Source organism: Dreissena polymorpha, chromosome 1 (genome assembly GCF_020536995.1).
Source record: "Dreissena polymorpha isolate Duluth1 chromosome 1, UMN_Dpol_1.0, whole genome shotgun sequence".
Classification (NCBI taxonomy): domain Eukaryota; kingdom Metazoa; phylum Mollusca; class Bivalvia; order Myida; family Dreissenidae; genus Dreissena; species Dreissena polymorpha.
In genome coordinates this window covers 202,829,419-202,850,822 of record NC_068355.1, presented here as the reverse complement: position 1 = coordinate 202,850,822, position 21,404 = coordinate 202,829,419, and the positions used below count along the sequence as shown (strand labels likewise).

At 36.3% G+C, this 21,404-nt stretch overlaps 2 protein-coding genes across 2 annotated transcripts; both read right to left on the bottom strand.

Moving 5' to 3' along the window:
- Nucleotides 1-6,713: 6,713 nt before the first annotated feature.
- Nucleotides 6,714-17,307, bottom strand: LOC127864667 (uncharacterized). The gene is made up of 6 exons (XM_052404511.1): nt 17,135-17,307; nt 16,691-16,960; nt 16,383-16,458; nt 11,798-12,199; nt 7,446-7,544; nt 6,714-7,092 (listed from the first exon to the last, which is right to left on the bottom strand). The coding sequence occupies exons 1-4, from the start codon at nt 17,180-17,182 to the stop codon at nt 11,991-11,993; spliced, it is 603 nt and encodes a 200-aa protein (XP_052260471.1). The 5' UTR covers nt 17,183-17,307; the 3' UTR covers nt 6,714-7,092; nt 7,446-7,544; nt 11,798-11,990.
- Nucleotides 17,308-17,523: 216 nt separating this feature from the next.
- LOC127864668 (uncharacterized) lies at nt 17,524-19,224 on the bottom strand. The gene is made up of 3 exons (XM_052404512.1): nt 18,131-19,224; nt 17,843-17,975; nt 17,524-17,645 (listed from the first exon to the last, which is right to left on the bottom strand). Exons 1-3 carry the CDS (start codon nt 18,343-18,345, stop codon nt 17,544-17,546), a joined length of 450 nt encoding a protein of 149 aa, XP_052260472.1. The 5' UTR covers nt 18,346-19,224; the 3' UTR covers nt 17,524-17,543.
- Nucleotides 19,225-21,404: the final 2,180 nt, after the last annotated feature.

The following is a 21,404-nucleotide window of genomic DNA, read 5'->3' as shown; positions in this document are numbered from 1 at the left end:
ACTCTTTAATTGCTTGTTAAATCTTCCTAATTCCTTGATCGTAAGAAAAAATTGGTTTTTGCTGAATTATGGCCCTTTGTAAATTTTACACTGTATAATTCATAGTGGATTTGTCAGTGTCCAAACATGTGTTGTCGGGGCATTAGTGTCTGTGACACATTTCTAGTTTTTAATCAAGAACTATTTATCTTGCATGCCCAATCAGGGTGCGGGTCTTAATTCGTGAAATTATACTGCTGAATGAGAGGTCTTCACTGTTGATTTCATCTCAAAGAAATACATGTTATTTTTCTTATGTGTAGGCATATATGTTTTAGAAATAGTTTAAGTCAAAATATTTATATTTGTTTTTATGCTAATATTAACGCAATGCGAAATTGGGATGACTTTGTGTATAAATAAAATCAGCAATCATTGTTTGTTATTTTAATGTTTTACCGTCTTGTAGCATTATAAAATGTGTCATTTCTATTTGTGTATGTACGGAGGTTTTGTATTGTTTTTACTCAATTTTTATTAGAACAATAGTTTTGTGGTGGCTCAGTAATTGTTGTCCTTCAGTGTCAAAGATATTAAATGCTGCATCAGAAAATATACTTAAAATGTATATCATCTGTTTGATCATTTACTTACCAGTTATACAAAGAAATATGTGGTGGAAGAATTTGTTGGGGAAATTAAGGGAATTTAAAAAATTTACGAACAAATAGGGACAATTTAGGGACTTGGAGATCAAGACACCTCTGAAAAAAAATCAAAATTAAATTTGGGAATAATTGTTAAATATTTCTGTATAACGTATTAATAATTGTGTAAAATAAGAATTTAATTACTGTAAACATGGTTTAAATGTATGATGATGGTTATAAATGTACTAGTACATTTATCAGGAAGACAATAGAACATGTATCGGGGACATATATACATATTCAGGGTCAAAACTTGGGGATTTTACTACAGAACTTCAATGACCAAACTGTTTTTAATACCATGTTTCATTATTGTATACGCAACAACTGCTGATTACTGGAATATTTGTATCATGTTGTTTTCGATGAACACGACAGATCTGTGTTGTAACATAACTTTAATGATCTCTTTTTTTTGTTATGCATGTTTTTATATCAAATATGGATTGATGGTTATATTAGTTTTAAACTATTTGTTATACTCAATCAAACAGTAATAAGTACACAGTGTTTATAATAAATTCAAATGTTGATGTCAAACTGGATTCCAGTCCATTTATTTAAACTCATTGAAAAATGCCACATTCATATTACTTTTTCAAATATTTTTAAGATTGATAACATATTGAACCCTTTTTATGTAAATTTGCTTGTGTAAATATTCACATATTTGAATTACCTGTATATGCATTTATTTTTTATCACTGTGTTTTTAAATATATATATATATATATATTTGCCACATTGTTGAATTATACTAGGTTTTTATGATTGCCACTAACGCATACGTTAGTAACTTGATTAAAATGTGAAATAAATTATTCAAGTCACTTTGTTTTGGTTACCATACATCAGTCGAAATTTGTTCCCCAGCAAATAAACATACAAGAGGGATAATTGATAACTTTTTTGACTGCATGATTCTAAAAAAGGTATATACATTAATTTTGAATTAAAAAAGTAGAATTACTCCAGACACAATCGTTTTTAAATGTTGTAAATTTACCACATGGAAAATTATTTTGGAAAAATGTGAACAGTTACACTAACATTAAGTAACATATTACTGCTATTACATTAAAGATGCAAGCTTTACCATACCAGATTTAAGCCTAGAGGTGTGTCAAACTGTAGGTCATAAGGTCATGTTTTTATGTCCCTTACATGTATAATTGCAGACACCTTAAGTGACGGTTCTAACCTTCAGTGATTATATTGAGCAATATGAGGCTCATTTGATTGTTCTGTTTCTTATAGCTGCAACACTACATTCTATAACACTTACCCAAGGTCACTGAGTCTTAGATACATTTATTTCCTGGCATCCTTGGTAGGTGGGCAGAGCACTTTGAGTCGGTTTTAAGCATGCCATCTACAATCAGTGACGAAGCAATCAATCACCTACCTCAGGCCCCGATTTACAATACACTCGACCACCCTCCTTCCGCTACAGAGACATAAAAGGCTATAAAGCAACTTTCAACTGGCAAAGCTCCTGGCGCAGACGCCATTTCAGCTGAGATCTACAAAAATGACAATCCAGAAAATGACAGAACTTTTTTCAGTCAATGTGGGAAAAGGAAACGCTACCACAGGTTCTAAAGGATGCGTCAATAGTTCACCTCTACTAGCGTAAAGGCAACATGCAGTCGTGCGACAACGACCGAGGGATTTCTCTCTTATCCATCGCAGGAAAGATCCTTGCATGCATATTATTGAACAGACTCTTAATCCACCTTGAAAACGGCCTCCTTCCTGAAAGTCAGTGCGGATTCCGGTCCGGTGGTGGTACAGCCGACACGATATTTGCTGTTAAACAACTGCAAGAGAAATGTCAAGTACAGAATGTCAGCCTCTGCACAAAGCGTTTGATACTGTGAACAGAGCTGGTTTATGGAATATCATGGAGAAATTCGGCTGTCCACAAAGATTCATCACGATGGTACGCCAATTCCATGACGGTATGCAGGCCCATGTTCTCGATGATGGTAATCAATGTTCACCTGTTGAGGTTTCAATGGTGTCAAGCAAGGATATGTTTTAGCCCCGACACTCTTCAGCATGATGTTCACTGCCATGCTCGCAGATGCCTTCTCTGAAAGTGACGCAGGCATTGACATCAGGTACCGCACAGATAGGGGAGTCTTCAACCTGCAGCGTTTGAAAGCCAAGAACAAGGTCCACTTCAAAAGAGACATGCCTGTGAGAGGTTTGGTTTGACAATCAGCACTAAAAAGACTGAGGTCATGTTCCAACCAGCACCAAATAGCCCTTACAGTGAGCCAAACATCTCCATCATTTCTCAGCGTCTCAATCCTGTGGAGAAGTTCACATATCTTGGTAGCACTCTATCCAGAAACGTCCATATTGATGACAAGGTCAATTCCCGCATAGCTAAAGCAAGCTCTGCCGTTGGTCGCCTAAACAAAACTGTATGGAACCGCAGAGGTATCACAACAGCGACAAAGCTCAATGTGTACAGAGCAGTTGTACTTACAACATTAGGCAAAAAAAAAAATCTTAAAATGATTTTCGGATTTTTTAGCTCACCTGATTGCTCAGGTGAGCTTTCGTGACCGGTCTTTGTCGGTCGTATGTCCGTCCGTTAACATTTGCTCGTAAACACTAAGGGGCCACATTTCTTGTCCCATCTTCATGAAACTTGGTCAGAAGCTTTGTCCCAATGAAATCTCGACCGAGTTCGAAACTGGGTTGTGCCGGGTCAAAAACTAGGTCACAAGGTCAAAAAAAGAAAAACCTTGTAAACTCTGTAGAAGTCACATTGTATGCCCAATCTTCATGTAACTTTGTCAAAATGTTTGTCTTAATGATATCTTGGTTGAGTTCAAAAGTGAATCCGATCCGTTGAAAAACATGGCCGCAAGTGGGCGGGGCAGTTTTCCTTATTTGGCTATAGAGAAACCTTGTAAACACTCTCGAAGTCACAATTTTTGCCCAATCATCCCAATCATCATGAAAGTTGGTCAAAACATTGGTTCAGTTGATGTCTCGGACGTGTTTGAAAATGGTCAAGATCGGTGAAAAAACATGGCCGCCAGTGGGCGGGGCATTTTTCTCTATATGAATATACATGTAGTGGCAGTTTTCCCTATTTGGCTATAGAGAAACCTTGTAAACACTCTAGAAGTCACAATTTTGCCCAATCATCATGAAAGTTGGTCAAAACATTGGTTTCATTGATATCTTGGACGAGTTTAAAAAAGGTCGGGATCGATGAAAAAACATGGCCGCCAGTGGGCGGGGCATTTTTCTCTATATGTATAAAGTGAAAACATGTGAACACAGTAGAAGTCACTATTTTGGCCCAATTTTAATGAAATTTGCTCAGAACATTTGTTTCCTTGATACGAGAGTTGAGTTCAAAAATGGTTCCGGTCAGTTGAATAACATGGCTGTTGGGAGGGGGGCAGTTTTCTCATTATGCCCCCCCCCCCTTTCGAAGAAGAGGGGGTATATTGTTTGCTCATGTCGGTCCGTCCGTCCACCAGATGGTTTACAGATGATAACTCAAGAGCGCTTATGCCAAGGATCATAAAACTTCATAGGTACATTGATCATGACTCGCAGATGACTCCTATTGATTTTCAGGTCACTAGGTCAAAGGTCATGATGACCCAAAATAGTAAAATGGTTTCCAGATGATAACTCAAGAACACTTATGCCTAGGATCATGAAACTTCATAGATACATTGATCATGACTGGCAGATGACCCCTATTGATTTTCAGGTCACTAGGTCAAAGGTCACGGTGACCCAAAGCAGTAAAATGGTTTGCGAATGATAACTCAAGAATGCTTATGCCTAGGATCATGAAACTTCATAGATATATTAATCATGACTCACAGATAACCCCTATTGATTTTCAGGTCACTAGGTCAAAGGTCAAGGTCATGATGACCCGAAATAGTAAAATGGTTTCCGGATGATAACTCAAGACGCTTAGGCCTAGGATCATGAAACTTCATAGGTACATTGATCATAACTCGTAGATGACCCCTATTGATTTTCAGGTCACTAGGTCAAAGGTCAAGGTCAGGATGACCCGAAAAAGTAAAATGGTTTCCAGATGATAACTCAAGTTGCTTAGGCCTAGGATCATGAAACTTCATACGTACATTGATCATGACTCGTAGATTACCCCTATTGATTTTCAGGTCACAAGGTCAAAGGTCAAGGTGACCTGAAATAGTAAAATGGTTTCTGAATGATTTCTCAAGAACGCTTATGCCTAGGTTCATGAAACTTCATAGGTACAATGATAATGACTCGTAGATGACCCCTATTGATTATCAGGTCACTAGGTCAAAGGTCACAGTGCCAAAAAAGGTATTCACACAATGGCTGTCAAGGTAACGGTGACTCAACTTAGAAAAATGATTTCCGGATGATAACTCAAGAATGCTTACGCCTAGGATCATGAAACTTCATAGGTACATTGATCATGACTCGCAGATGAAATAATGATGAAACTTGACCAGGATGTTTGTCTGGACAATATCTAGAAGAAAAAAAGATGGGTGACCAAATATGCACTCATTTTAAAAATGTTATGGTATGAAGTTCTTTTTACTAAGCAACCACAGTGATTTTTGTCAAACATGTTGATGTGCAAAATGATAATAATCAGACTGTAGGTCTTGATGTGCAGTTTTTAAATTAGTTTGAATTTAAAAAATATATTAACTAGTTCAAAAGTTATGCAATTTTTTCACTTGTCTATAATAATCTTTTTGGTGATTTTTTGCCGAGCATTTTGGTCATTGTCATAGTACCTGTGTGTTTTGCGGACTTTGTGCGTGGAACAAAATTAGTTTTTTTTGCTATCATTTGAATTTATTTTTATGCCCCCCTTCAAAGAAGAGGGGGTATATTGATTTGCTCATGTCGGTCGGTCGCTCGGTCGGTATGTCGGTCCATCCACCAGGTGGTTTCCGGATGATAACTCAAGAACCCTTGGGGCTAGGATCATGAAACTTCATAGGTACATTGATCATGACTCGCAGATGACCCCTATTGATTTTGAGGTCACTAGGTCAAGGTCACAGGTAAAGGTCACAGTTATAGGAAATAGGCATTATAAGGATTTAGCATGGTTCAAACAAGGGAAACAACTACGGTTTATGCATGTTCTTTTTATTACAGATTTGCCTCCCTTTAATTCATTCAAAATCTCATTTTACAGCAGAGATTCCAAATCTGACCTGTAAATGAGCCCCATATTTACTGCCAGTGCTAGGTTACCTTTTCCCATTTGATCATTCTTAAGTATTGGTATTGTAATGCTGCTACTGCTGCTGCTACTGCTACTGCTACTACTGCTACTACTACTACTACTACTACTACTACTACTCCTCCTCCTCCTCCTACTCCTCCACCACCACCACCAACTCCACCTCCACCACCACCACCACCGCCACCACCACCACCACTTCTACTACTACTACTACTACACCACCACCACCACCACCACCACCACCGTTCACAGTGACAAAAACATATTCACACAATGGCTGCTACTACAACTTATAGCCCATATAGGGGGGCATGCATGTTTTACAAACAGCCCTTGTTTTGTTTTCATTGTCTCATTTGGTTGAAACTTGCCATGGTTTTTTCTCAAGGAATCCATATGTTGCATTAAAATACTTTATCTCAACAAACAACAAATAAGCTATTGAGGTTTAAAAGAAACATTTATAGTTAATTGTCCAGTAAAAATCAATACTGCAGACAAATACAAATAGCGTAATAAAATGCTTTTCAGGGGTTTCACTGGCCCAAAAAAAGTTGTCGCCACTTTATCGCGGTGTGAAAACCGCCAGTAATTCAAACTTAATCAATAAGGACAATCATTTAAGGAACGTAACTACATTAATAAATAATGGCATTTACTATATTTGTATTACTCTGAGAAGTATGTTAATACATAAATAACAATAAGTACCTTCATAAGTCTAAATATTAGAAGCTTTATTTTTATATAAATAACTTTTTTTTCCACTTGATAAACCAGATAACCAACATAATATAATAACATTAACAATAATGTAACAGTATGCTGCATAAATGTTTCAGAATTATTTATTAAAACCTAGAATCACACAAATATATATCATCTAAAAGGAAAAATAAATCAAACATCAGAAAATACAGCATCTTAATTCAAATTGTTTAACAGTTTATACATTTGGTCATTTTGACATGATATACATCAACTTCTGTTTATTATCAAATTTCACAAATTCTAAAACAACACCTTTTGTTAAAAGGTTTTCTGTTAGTTGTGGTAGTTGATTTCCAGGTTCAATTAAATGAATATTTTTTTAACATCTATTTCTTGACAGAAAGGCCCAGGATAATTGCCACCATCCATTCTTGTTGTCTGAAATAACACTAAACATATTTGTACAAACTATATACAACAAATCAACACATAAATGTCACTGTCTTATATCAGAGACGTAGGTAACACGTCGAAAAAAATACATTAGGCTATTATATGCACAAATTCCTCACTACAACTACATTAAACAACACATACAATTTAATTCTCTAAAATATGACCGTATTTGTGCGTAAAATATGGAATGTTTAAAGTTGATAGGCGTAAGTGGGTTTCGCATTGCGAGCACCTGTTAAATCGTTCTTTTCTTATTGCTTTCATAATAATTTTTAGTCGTTTTAATACTATCAATATTATAAAATTGTAAAAAAAATAAGAAAATATTTACTTACAAATCGATTCCATTCAGGATTTCATTTGACGGTTGCATAATTCGCTGATGAAAGCGTTGTAGCGTTCTTCAACTTCTTGCACAAACGATGATGGCGTACCTGTTGTACACGATGAAGGAGGTTCACGTATTAATGTGGGTAATTAAAACTGGGTTTATTATGATAATTTATAACTCATTTGAACTTTTTCTAAAACCCGGCAAGCGTTTCGTGTTTAAAAACCACCTTTTGGCGTCCGAAAAAAAGATTTTTTTTTGGTTTCGTCAAAAATTGGAGTCGGCGGGTCCGCAAATCATTTTCTTAAAAAATTATATCCTTACTTTATGCCAACGAGACCTGGGCGGTGTACCAGAGACACACCGAGAAGCTAAACCACTTTCACGCAGTATGCTTCCGAAAAAATATTAGGCATCAGATGGCAAGACAAGATCCCGGTTACTGAGGTCCTGGGTCGTGCAAACATGTACGGTATCGACACCATACTGCGGTCGGGTATGACCCCACAGGTTCCCGTTAATCCACGTTTCTGTCGACGTACGCCATCAGTCTGTGCAGCTCTTCTGGTCCGTTGGCCGCTTGCATCCGTAATTCTTCGTAGGCTCCTTGTATGTGTTCTGATGGTAGGAATGGCAGTGCAAGAACCTTCCGGATGAATCCATACGTGTCTCCTCCCTGACTGTAGGTTGCACTGAGACCACAACGTGTCACACTACCGTAGATCGCTTGTCAGGAAAAAAAAAACAGAAAAAGGTAATTATTTTTATATGATATGAAGGAACACCATTTAATTTTTACAATTGTACATGATCTTACAGAATTTTATTTTTGTACACTTAATTAATCTTGGAAACAATAAAAGTATTAATAGTTCTTACCTGCTTCATAATCCAACATAAACCACTCCACGTTGACCTGTTCTGGGGCTAGATGCTGGATCAGGGATTGAAACACCTGAAATAGAAATGTAAAATGTTAGTGTATTATTCAAAAGTTGTCATTTCTTAAAATATTACTCAAAAATTTTATGTAAATATTATACATATCTTAACATCTAAGTAATAGTTCCATCACTTGTGTCAGTACACGGTTATGATCAAAATACATTATATACATTCATGCAGTTTCCGCAGATGCAATGTTAAATAAATAATATAAAAATTACAAAATAAATCAATAAACTTACAGCAATATAGTCCCTCTTCTGCCGACGGGACATGAGGACAAACAGTAATGGAACCTGTTCGACCGAGTCGTCTTTCTTGATGAAGGCGTGGATTGACATCAGCTGATAAAAGGGACGACTCACAACCTTGAAGGTCCCATCAATGAACCACCGCTTGGCCCGCTGAAGAAGTTGCAGTTGCACTGGTGTTGCAAACAGAATGTGACGAGCACCATCGAGCCTGATGTCGTCAACAAGAAAATCGATCGACTTGATGTTCTCTGTGTCTATCTGGTCAAAGGTCAAGGTGACCTGAAATAGTAAAATGGTTTCTGAATGATTTCTCAAGAACGCTTATGCCTAGGTTCATGAAACTTCATAGGTACAATGATAATGACTCGTAGATGACCCCTATTGATTATCAGGTCACTAGGTCAAAGGTCACAGTGCCAAAAAAGGTATTCACACAATGGCTGTCAAGGTAACGGTGACTCAACTTAGAAAAATGATTTCCGGATGATAACTCAAGAATGCTTACGCCTAGGATCATGAAACTTCATAGGTACATTGATCATGACTCGCAGATGAAATAATGATGAAACTTGACCAGGATGTTTGTCTGGACAATATCTAGAAGAAAAAAAGATGGGTGACCAAATATGCACTCATTTTAAAAATGTTATGGTATGAAGTTCTTTTTACTAAGCAACCACAGTGATTTTTGTCAAACATGTTGATGTGCAAAATGATAATAATCAGACTGTAGGTCTTGATGTGCAGTTTTTAAATTAGTTTGAATTTAAAAAATATATTAACTAGTTCAAAAGTTATGCAATTTTTTCACTTGTCTATAATAATCTTTTTGGTGATTTTTTGCCGAGCATTTTGGTCATTGTCATAGTACCTGTGTGTTTTGCGGACTTTGTGCGTGGAACAAAATTAGTTTTTTTTGCTATCATTTGAATTTATTTTTATGCCCCCCTTCGAAGAAGAGGGGGTATATTGATTTGCTCATGTCGGTCGGTCGCTCGGTCGGTATGTCGGTCCATCCACCAGGTGGTTTCCGGATGATAACTCAAGAACCCTTGGGGCTAGGATCATGAAACTTCATAGGTACATTGATCATGACTCGCAGATGACCCCTATTGATTTTGAGGTCACTAGGTCAAGGTCACAGGTAAAGGTCACAGTTATAGGAAATAGGCATTATAAGGATTTAGCATGGTTCAAACAAGGGAAACAACTACGGTTTATGCATGTTCTTTTTATTACAGATTTGCCTCCCTTTAATTCATTCAAAATCTCATTTTACAGCAGAGATTCCAAATCTGACCTGTAAATGAGCCCCATATTTACTGCCAGTGCTAGGTTACCTTTTCCCATTTGATCATTCTTAAGTATTGGTATTGTAATGCTGCTACTGCTGCTGCTACTGCTACTGCTACTACTGCTACTACTACTACTACTACTACTACTACTACTACTCCTCCTCCTCCTCCTCCTCCTCCACCACCACCACCAACTCCACCTCCACCACCACCACCACCGCCACCACCACCACCACTTCTACTACTACTACTACTACACCACCACCACCACCACCACCACCACCGTTCACAGTGACAAAAACATATTCACACAATGGCTGCTACTACAACTTATAGCCCATATAGGGGGGCATGCATGTTTTACAAACAGCCCTTGTTTTGTTTTCATTGTCTCATTTGGTTGAAACTTGCCATGGTTTTTTCTCAAGGAATCCATATGTTGCATTAAAATACTTTATCTCAACAAACAACAAATAAGCTATTGAGGTTTAAAAGAAACATTTATAGTTAATTGTCCAGTAAAAATCAATACTGCAGACAAATACAAATAGCGTAATAAAATGCTTTTCAGGGGTTTCACTGGCCCAAAAAAAGTTGTCGCCACTTTATCGCGGTGTGAAAACCGCCAGTAATTCAAACTTAATCAATAAGGACAATCATTTAAGGAACGTAACTACATTAATAAATAATGGCATTTACTATATTTGTATTACTCTGAGAAGTATGTTAATACATAAATAACAATAAGTACCTTCATAAGTCTAAATATTAGAAGCTTTATTTTTATATAAATAACTTTTTTTTCCACTTGATAAACCAGATAACCAACATAATATAATAACATTAACAATAATGTAACAGTATGCTGCATAAATGTTTCAGAATTATTTATTAAAACCTAGAATCACACAAATATATATCATCTAAAAGGAAAAATAAATCAAACATCAGAAAATACAGCATCTTAATTCAAATTGTTTAACAGTTTATACATTTGGTCATTTTGACATGATATACATCAACTTCTGTTTATTATCAAATTTCACAAATTCTAAAACAACACCTTTTGTTAAAAGGTTTTCTGTTAGTTGTGGTAGTTGATTTCCAGGTTCAATTAAATGAATATTTTTTTAACATCTATTTCTTGACAGAAAGGCCCAGGATAATTGCCACCATCCATTCTTGTTGTCTGAAATAACACTAAACATATTTGTACAAACTATATACAACAAATCAACACATAAATGTCACTGTCTTATATCAGAGACGTAGGTAACACGTCGAAAAAAATACATTAGGCTATTATATGCACAAATTCCTCACTACAACTACATTAAACAACACATACAATTTAATTCTCTAAAATATGACCGTATTTGTGCGTAAAATATGGAATGTTTAAAGTTGATAGGCGTAAGTGGGTTTCGCATTGCGAGCACCTGTTAAATCGTTCTTTTCTTATTGCTTTCATAATAATTTTTAGTCGTTTTAATACTATCAATATTATAAAATTGTAAAAAAAATAAGAAAATATTTACTTACAAATCGATTCCATTCAGGATTTCATTTGACGGTTGCATAATTCGCTGATGAAAGCGTTGTAGCGTTCTTCAACTTCTTGCACAAACGATGATGGCGTACCTGTTGTACACGATGAAGGAGGTTCACGTATTAATGTGGGTAATTAAAACTGGGTTTATTATGATAATTTATAACTCATTTGAACTTTTTCTAAAACCCGGCAAGCGTTTCGTGTTTAAAAACCACCTTTTGGCGTCCGAAAAAAAGATTTTTTTTTGGTTTCGTCAAAAATTGGAGTCGGCGGGTCCGCAAATCATTTTCTTAAAAAATTATATCCTTACTTTATGCCAACGAGACCTGGGCGGTGTACCAGAGACACACCGAGAAGCTAAACCACTTTCACGCAGTATGCTTCCGAAAAAATATTAGGCATCAGATGGCAAGACAAGATCCCGGTTACTGAGGTCCTGGGTCGTGCAAACATGTACGGTATCGACACCATACTGCGGTCGGGTATGACCCCACAGGTTCCCGTTAATCCACGTTTCTGTCGACGTACGCCATCAGTCTGTGCAGCTCTTCTGGTCCGTTGGCCGCTTGCATCCGTAATTCTTCGTAGGCTCCTTGTATGTGTTCTGATGGTAGGAATGGCAGTGCAAGAACCTTCCGGATGAATCCATACGTGTCTCCTCCCTGACTGTAGGTTGCACTGAGACCACAACGTGTCACACTACCGTAGATCGCTTGTCAGGAAAAAAAAACAGAAAAAGGTAATTATTTTTATATGATATGAAGGAACACCATTTAATTTTTACAATTGTACATGATCTTACAGAATTTTATTTTTGTACACTTAATTAATCTTGGAAACAATAAAAGTATTAATAGTTCTTACCTGCTTCATAATCCAACATAAACCACTCCACGTTGACCTGTTCTGGGGCTAGATGCTGGATCAGGGATTGAAACACCTGAAATAGAAATGTAAAATGTTAGTGTATTATTCAAAAGTTGTCATTTCTTAAAATATTACTCAAAAATTTTATGTAAATATTATACATATCTTAACATCTAAGTAATAGTTCCATCACTTGTGTCAGTACACGGTTATGATCAAAATACATTATATACATTCATGCAGTTTCCGCAGATGCAATGTTAAATAAATAATATAAAAATTACAAAATAAATCAATAAACTTACAGCAATATAGTCCCTCTTCTGCCGACGGGACATGAGGACAAACAGTAATGGAACCTGTTCGACCGAGTCGTCTTTCTTGATGAAGGCGTGGATTGACATCAGCTGATAAAAGGGACGACTCACAACCTTGAAGGTCCCATCAATGAACCACCGCTTGGCCCGCTGAAGAAGTTGCAGTTGCACTGGTGTTGCAAACAGAATGTGACGAGCACCATCGAGCCTGATGTCGTCAACAAGAAAATCGATCGACTTGATGTTCTCTGTGTCTATCTGGTCAAAGGTCAAGGTGACCTGAAATAGTAAAATGGTTTCTGAATGATTTCTCAAGAACGCTTATGCCTAGGTTCATGAAACTTCATAGGTACAATGATAATGACTCGTAGATGACCCCTATTGATTATCAGGTCACTAGGTCAAAGGTCACAGTGCCAAAAAAGGTATTCACACAATGGCTGTCAAGGTAACGGTGACTCAACTTAGAAAAATGATTTCCGGATGATAACTCAAGAATGCTTACGCCTAGGATCATGAAACTTCATAGGTACATTGATCATGACTCGCAGATGAAATAATGATGAAACTTGACCAGGATGTTTGTCTGGACAATATCTAGAAGAAAAAAAGATGGGTGACCAAATATGCACTCATTTTAAAAATGTTATGGTATGAAGTTCTTTTTACTAAGCAACCACAGTGATTTTTGTCAAACATGTTGATGTGCAAAATGATAATAATCAGACTGTAGGTCTTGATGTGCAGTTTTTAAATTAGTTTGAATTTAAAAAATATATTAACTAGTTCAAAAGTTATGCAATTTTTTCACTTGTCTATAATAATCTTTTTGGTGATTTTTTGCCGAGCATTTTGGTCATTGTCATAGTACCTGTGTGTTTTGCGGACTTTGTGCGTGGAACAAAATTAGTTTTTTTTGCTATCATTTGAATTTATTTTTATGCCCCCCTTCGAAGAAGAGGGGGTATATTGATTTGCTCATGTCGGTCGGTCGCTCGGTCGGTATGTCGGTCCATCCACCAGGTGGTTTCCGGATGATAACTCAAGAACCCTTGGGGCTAGGATCATGAAACTTCATAGGTACATTGATCATGACTCGCAGATGACCCCTATTGATTTTGAGGTCACTAGGTCAAGGTCACAGGTAAAGGTCACAGTTATAGGAAATAGGCATTATAAGGATTTAGCATGGTTCAAACAAGGGAAACAACTACGGTTTATGCATGTTCTTTTTATTACAGATTTGCCTCCCTTTAATTCATTCAAAATCTCATTTTACAGCAGAGATTCCAAATCTGACCTGTAAATGAGCCCCATATTTACTGCCAGTGCTAGGTTACCTTTTCCCATTTGATCATTCTTAAGTATTGGTATTGTAATGCTGCTACTGCTGCTGCTACTGCTACTGCTACTACTGCTACTACTACTACTACTACTACTACTACTACTACTCCTCCTCCTCCTCCTCCTCCTCCACCACCACCACCAACTCCACCTCCACCACCACCACCACCGCCACCACCACCACCACTTCTACTACTACTACTACTACACCACCACCACCACCACCACCACCACCGTTCACAGTGACAAAAACATATTCACACAATGGCTGCTACTACAACTTATAGCCCATATAGGGGGGCATGCATGTTTTACAAACAGCCCTTGTTTTGTTTTCATTGTCTCATTTGGTTGAAACTTGCCATGGTTTTTTCTCAAGGAATCCATATGTTGCATTAAAATACTTTATCTCAACAAACAACAAATAAGCTATTGAGGTTTAAAAGAAACATTTATAGTTAATTGTCCAGTAAAAATCAATACTGCAGACAAATACAAATAGCGTAATAAAATGCTTTTCAGGGGTTTCACTGGCCCAAAAAAAGTTGTCGCCACTTTATCGCGGTGTGAAAACCGCCAGTAATTCAAACTTAATCAATAAGGACAATCATTTAAGGAACGTAACTACATTAATAAATAATGGCATTTACTATATTTGTATTACTCTGAGAAGTATGTTAATACATAAATAACAATAAGTACCTTCATAAGTCTAAATATTAGAAGCTTTATTTTTATATAAATAACTTTTTTTTCCACTTGATAAACCAGATAACCAACATAATATAATAACATTAACAATAATGTAACAGTATGCTGCATAAATGTTTCAGAATTATTTATTAAAACCTAGAATCACACAAATATATATCATCTAAAAGGAAAAATAAATCAAACATCAGAAAATACAGCATCTTAATTCAAATTGTTTAACAGTTTATACATTTGGTCATTTTGACATGATATACATCAACTTCTGTTTATTATCAAATTTCACAAATTCTAAAACAACACCTTTTGTTAAAAGGTTTTCTGTTAGTTGTGGTAGTTGATTTCCAGGTTCAATTAAATGAATATTTTTTTAACATCTATTTCTTGACAGAAAGGCCCAGGATAATTGCCACCATCCATTCTTGTTGTCTGAAATAACACTAAACATATTTGTACAAACTATATACAACAAATCAACACATAAATGTCACTGTCTTATATCAGAGACGTAGGTAACACGTCGAAAAAAATACATTAGGCTATTATATGCACAAATTCCTCACTACAACTACATTAAACAACACATACAATTTAATTCTCTAAAATATGACCGTATTTGTGCGTAAAATATGGAATGTTTAAAGTTGATAGGCGTAAGTGGGTTTCGCATTGCGAGCACCTGTTAAATCGTTCTTTTCTTATTGCTTTCATAATAATTTTTAGTCGTTTTAATACTATCAATATTATAAAATTGTAAAAAAAATAAGAAAATATTTACTTACAAATCGATTCCATTCAGGATTTCATTTGACGGTTGCATAATTCGCTGATGAAAGCGTTGTAGCGTTCTTCAACTTCTTGCACAAACGATGATGGCGTACCTGTTGTACACGATGAAGGAGGTTCACGTATTAATGTGGGTAATTAAAACTGGGTTTATTATGATAATTTATAACTCATTTGAACTTTTTCTAAAACCCGGCAAGCGTTTCGTGTTTAAAAACCACCTTTTGGCGTCCGAAAAAAAGATTTTTTTTTGGTTTCGTCAAAAATTGGAGTCGGCGGGTCCGCAAATCATTTTCTTAAAAAATTATATCCTTACTTTATGCCAACGAGACCTGGGCGGTGTACCAGAGACACACCGAGAAGCTAAACCACTTTCACGCAGTATGCTTCCGAAAAAATATTAGGCATCAGATGGCAAGACAAGATCCCGGTTACTGAGGTCCTGGGTCGTGCAAACATGTACGGTATCGACACCATACTGCGGTCGGGTATGACCCCACAGGTTCCCGTTAATCCACGTTTCTGTCGACGTACGCCATCAGTCTGTGCAGATCTTCTGGTCCGTTGGCCGCTTGCATCCGTAATTCTTCGTAGGCTCCTTGTATGTGTTCTGATGGTAGGAATGGCAGTGCAAGAACCTTCCGGATGAATCCATACGTGTCTCCTCCCTGACTGTAGGTTGCACTGAGACCACAACGTGTCACACTACCGTAGATCGCTTGTCAGGAAAAAAAAACAGAAAAAGGTAATTATTTTTATATGATATGAAGGAACACCATTTAATTTTTACAATTGTACATGATCTTACAGAATTTTATTTTTGTACACTTAATTAATCTTGGAAACAATAAAAGTATTAATAGTTCTTACCTGCTTCATAATCCAACATAAACCACTCCACGTTGACCTGTTCTGGGGCTAGATGCTGGATCAGGGATTGAAACACCTGAAATAGAAATGTAAAATGTTAGTGTATTATTCAAAAGTTGTCATTTCTTAAAATATTACTCAAAAATTTTATGTAAATATTATACATATCTTAACATCTAAGTAATAGTTCCATCACTTGTGTCAGTACACGGTTATGATCAAAATACATTATATACATTCATGCAGTTTCCGCAGATGCAATGTTAAATAAATAATATAAAAATTACAAAATAAATCAATAAACTTACAGCAATATAGTCCCTCTTCTGCCGACGGGACATGAGGACAAACAGTAATGGAACCTGTTCGACCGAGTCGTCTTTCTTGATGAAGGCGTGGATTGACATCAGCTGATAAAAGGGACGACTCACAACCTTGAAGGTCCCATCAATGAACCACCGCTTGGCCCGCTGAAGAAGTTGCAGTTGCACTGGTGTTGCAAACAGAATGTGACGAGCACCATCGAGCCTGATGTCGTCAACAAGAAAATCGATCGACTTGATGTTCTCTGTGTCTATCTGTAAAAGAGAAAAATGAAACTCATGTTATATGAATAAATATTGTTTTCTTGACAGTTTCTGTAACACATAATTATAAATACATTACAACATGGAAAGTTAATAAGTACAATACTAAATGTATTTATGTATATTAATTGACATTATACAATTAAATGATATATTTTAACTTACTTCAAACTCAAGCTCATTCGGTAGAGGGTCTTTTGGCCGTATCCCCATGCGTTTGCGGTTGATAGCCTTCGTCAGATTCCGATGTGACTTGTACGTTGAGCGCCGCTAACTCCCGCATGGCCTCCTTCGCAATTTGTCCCGCTAGTCTGGACACCTGGGCGACGGCTTTGGCTTTCATCTGGAATGATATGAAAACATGTTGATAATAAAAATAACAGGGTTACAGTCTGCATAACTATTTCTGTTATAAAGTATTATTTTAAATAATCTGCATTAACTGTCATACTAAGTAATTTATTTAAAAAGGTGGAACACTAACTAACCACTTGTTAAATACATACCAGTACAGAGTACTTCATCTTGCCAAGTTTGGTTGGATCCGCAGGGTGGTTGTGGACGATCTCTCCTGTTACACGATCTTCGCCATACTGTTCACCCAGGCAGAACAGTGCTTAGCTTTCGACCTCACATTGCACACCCAGTACACAAAGCAAGTAACTGGATTGCTTCTCTGAAAACAGAAAATGAAAATTTCATAAAAATTACATTGGTACAAACAATGATGAAATCATCAGTATAATACAAAAACAAATTTCTCCACGCTTCAAAATATGGTCATTTTTATACTTCAAAATAAAGTAGTTTTTTTTATACTTCAAAATAAAGTAGTTTTTATACTTCAAAATAAAGTAGTTTTTTTATACTTACTTTTACTACGTATGTATATCCGTCACTCCCAAGGAGCATCTGTCCACCTTTTCTTGTGGCTCCTTCTACCACCTCATACGTAACGGGACCATCTGGGATGACATTCCTGTTGGGTGGTGGGTCTGGTAATTCCCTGAAAGTATATGATATAACATTAATGAGATGTTTATAATTAAAGTAATAATAATACATATATTGTTTAATATTTTAATTCACTTGTCAATTGTGCTTGCTATAGTCCAATTATTGTGTAAGGAAGGACAATGATTTCTGATTAATGACACTTACCCATTCTGTATGTGAGGTCTCTCTCTTATGTCTTCATGGACATTGAAAGAATTATCTTGAATCCCGTTGGCTGCATAGTCTGCTGGTTCGTCGGCAGCGGGTTCTGTTGGTTCGTCGGCAGCGGGTTCATATGCAGCGGTATGGTCAAGTACGGCAGCAGGATGTTCCCGACACTGGTCGCAAGACCAGGGAAGTTCAATCTCCTGCCTCACCATCCGGCGATACTGTCTGAGGGTTATACCTGAAAATAATTCATTTAAATCATTTAATGTTTAACTATTGAATTAAATAACTCTTATAATCATCGAATAATCAGTAAGCACTGTGAAAAACTGTTATAATGACATTGTAATAATTAATATAAAGTATGTTTTTTCCCTTTTTTTGGGCTACAAAATTATTTTATTTCATACAGGATTATATAATAATTTAACTTAACTTACCAGTGTTGCATCTCCTGTGTTGCCATCTTTCACAAATATCACACGAAATAGCCTCATCATCGTCAATGACATTGGCACCACAATCAATACAAGAACAAATAATGTCTGCCATGATGTTGGTATGGTTTTACATATTGAATATCACCAGCATATATACACACTTTAACAATTGAGCAACAACACTTACCTTAATTACTTGATAACCTGTGAAAACTTTCTATTTATTCTCCCTTTGATTTTTATTTGAAAATGAACGTGATAATTTTATAGTTACATAGGTACCTAATTACTTTATTTATACCACAAATAGATTTCCTTTGATGACACCACCAGTAAATTTTTTGTAAGCATGATTAAAGAAGGATTTTTTTTCACAGTTTGAAAATTAAGGTCATTCTCTAAACATGATTAAAAAGGAAATAATTTTATTGTTTACAGTTTGAAAATGAAGGTCATTCTCTCTTCTCTTCAAAGTATCACATTTCAACTATACAATAGGAAATACAAACATTCTAGTTAGACTTAGTCAGGATAAGATAGTGACAAATGGATTTTTATCATATACTTTAATTTCAGGTAAGAATATGAATCATTTATCACTACTGGGGCTAATAAATTATACTAAGACAGTCACTGACACACAAGCTGGCATAAAATATAATCTATGGCAATATATTAGTCTAAATTCATAAATAATATGTCACAAAATACATTTCATTATTAACACACCATCATGGTACATAAAGGGGTGGTACATAAGGGGACTGGTACATAAAGGGTGACATCCCTGCGGTCAGGCCAACTTCGCTGGTCACAGGCCCTAAGATACTTATGCCATTATAAAAAAGGTACATGTGTTGCTTATTTCTAGTACCCAATCGGCTTTATTACCCAAGGTCACTGACCTTTAGATACTTATGTCATAGAGGTACATTTGTTGCTTTGTCGCATAATTGATGTTTAGAACTTGTTCGCTATAATGCATGCCCTGTGTTTACGTCAGTGTGGTCGGAGACTAATTAGTTTGTTGACTGTAGAATATCACGCTTTCTACTGAGTGCAGTCCGTTTTAATTAAAAGATCATGACAAGATTACATGGTTAATAAATGATGTTTGTTTTCGTGTCGGCGCAATTACCAGATAATAAATATGCATTTCAACAAATTAGTTTGATCCGTCATGTTTATGTAACGATAATAGTATATAAGCAATGCTTCTTTGGACAATAAAAAGGGGAAGGATTTAACACATAGGAGAGACGCTGGAGGTTTATTTTCTGGTTGGATTTTTGCGGATTTTGTCATATCTTGGAAACGTTATTAATTACTTGGAGAATAACATGGACTTGGAAATATTGCATTAACAACTAATTTAAAGACTTATATAGCCCTGGAAACTTTATGTTAATAACTGAATAAAGAGCAAAGTACTATTCCCGGAGTTTATTTGTGTATGTGTTATAACCGTTGCAGGCCCGTACCCAGGCACTGGGCCCAGGGGCACGGGCCCCCCCAGCTGGCTGTCGATTTATGATTTTTTTAATTATGGGCCAACTGCAAATTTTTCTCACATGAAAGAGCCCACAGTACACTTCCCCACAATACAAATGCGCAGATGTGTTTTATTGCCCCTGATACGCAAGGGGATTAGCGCTAATTTACTCGCCAGTGGAGATAAGCCACTAGGCTATGTTTTCTTATCACCTTGTACACACATCCCCGATCTGTCAATTACCCATTGTGCTCAATGCTTCATCTTTTGATGGTTGATGTAACACCTCTTTTGATTGGACAAGGAAAGAGAAGCAGCGAATGGATGGAACTTATACAGAAGGTCGTAGGTCTAAAGGATAATAGTGTTTTCTCTTTTTAATTCAAACCTGTAGAGTCATACCTTAATATACATTTCTGTGAAAACTGTGTTGTAGATGATAAACATGTTATTATGAATTTACTTTGAAACTTTTCTCTTTGAAATCAAACCTCCTCTAATGTCATACTTTATGTTACATTTCATAATAAAGGGTTTTTAGTTTCAAAGGTTGCTTTTCCTTCTTCATAAAGTGTCATACATTTCTGAAATCTATTTAAAGCTTTAAACATGTGTGTGAATCTCACACCAAAGGGTCGTCGATAAAGCATGTCACGCTTTTTTTACCATTCTTAACCCCCCCCCCCCCCCCCCCCCATGTCACAAACTGTTACTGTTACACAATCTTGGACCCCCCCCCCCCCTAAAGTACGTCACAAACTCACTCTTTCCAACATTTTATTTTAATTAATACCCAATTCAAATCTAAAACACAATTCACTATTAAACCGTATTAAAATTTCACTTACCAGTAAAAGAACTTTCACATTACGGGCTTTTATGACTGTAGGGTTGTTACGATGTGCAGTATGAATATTTATCCACGTGTTAACCTCTAATAAAAGCGAAATTATAATTAAGTTTTTTTTCAACCCTTTACTAACTTAAAATGGAACAGTCCAATAAATTATTTCGTCAGTGAAATCTGTGTGGAGGTTGTGCATTTTGAATAAGCCGGCCCAGCCAAGTTGCCTATAAAACATTCGAACAACACATTCAGGAGATACGCAATTCGTCTTATTTTGACAAAACTAATTCAAATGTTTCACACATTTTTTGGAAATTATTTTTAAATTCTACGAAAGAAATAATAAATAAATAAGACATATTTTTTTTAAATAAATGTGTGACATCACACATGGCCTGGCCCCCTCCCCCATGTCACAAACTGTCACACTTTCTTACTCACCCTCCCCCCACCTGGAGCGTGACATACTTTATAGACGGCCCCTAAACGTTA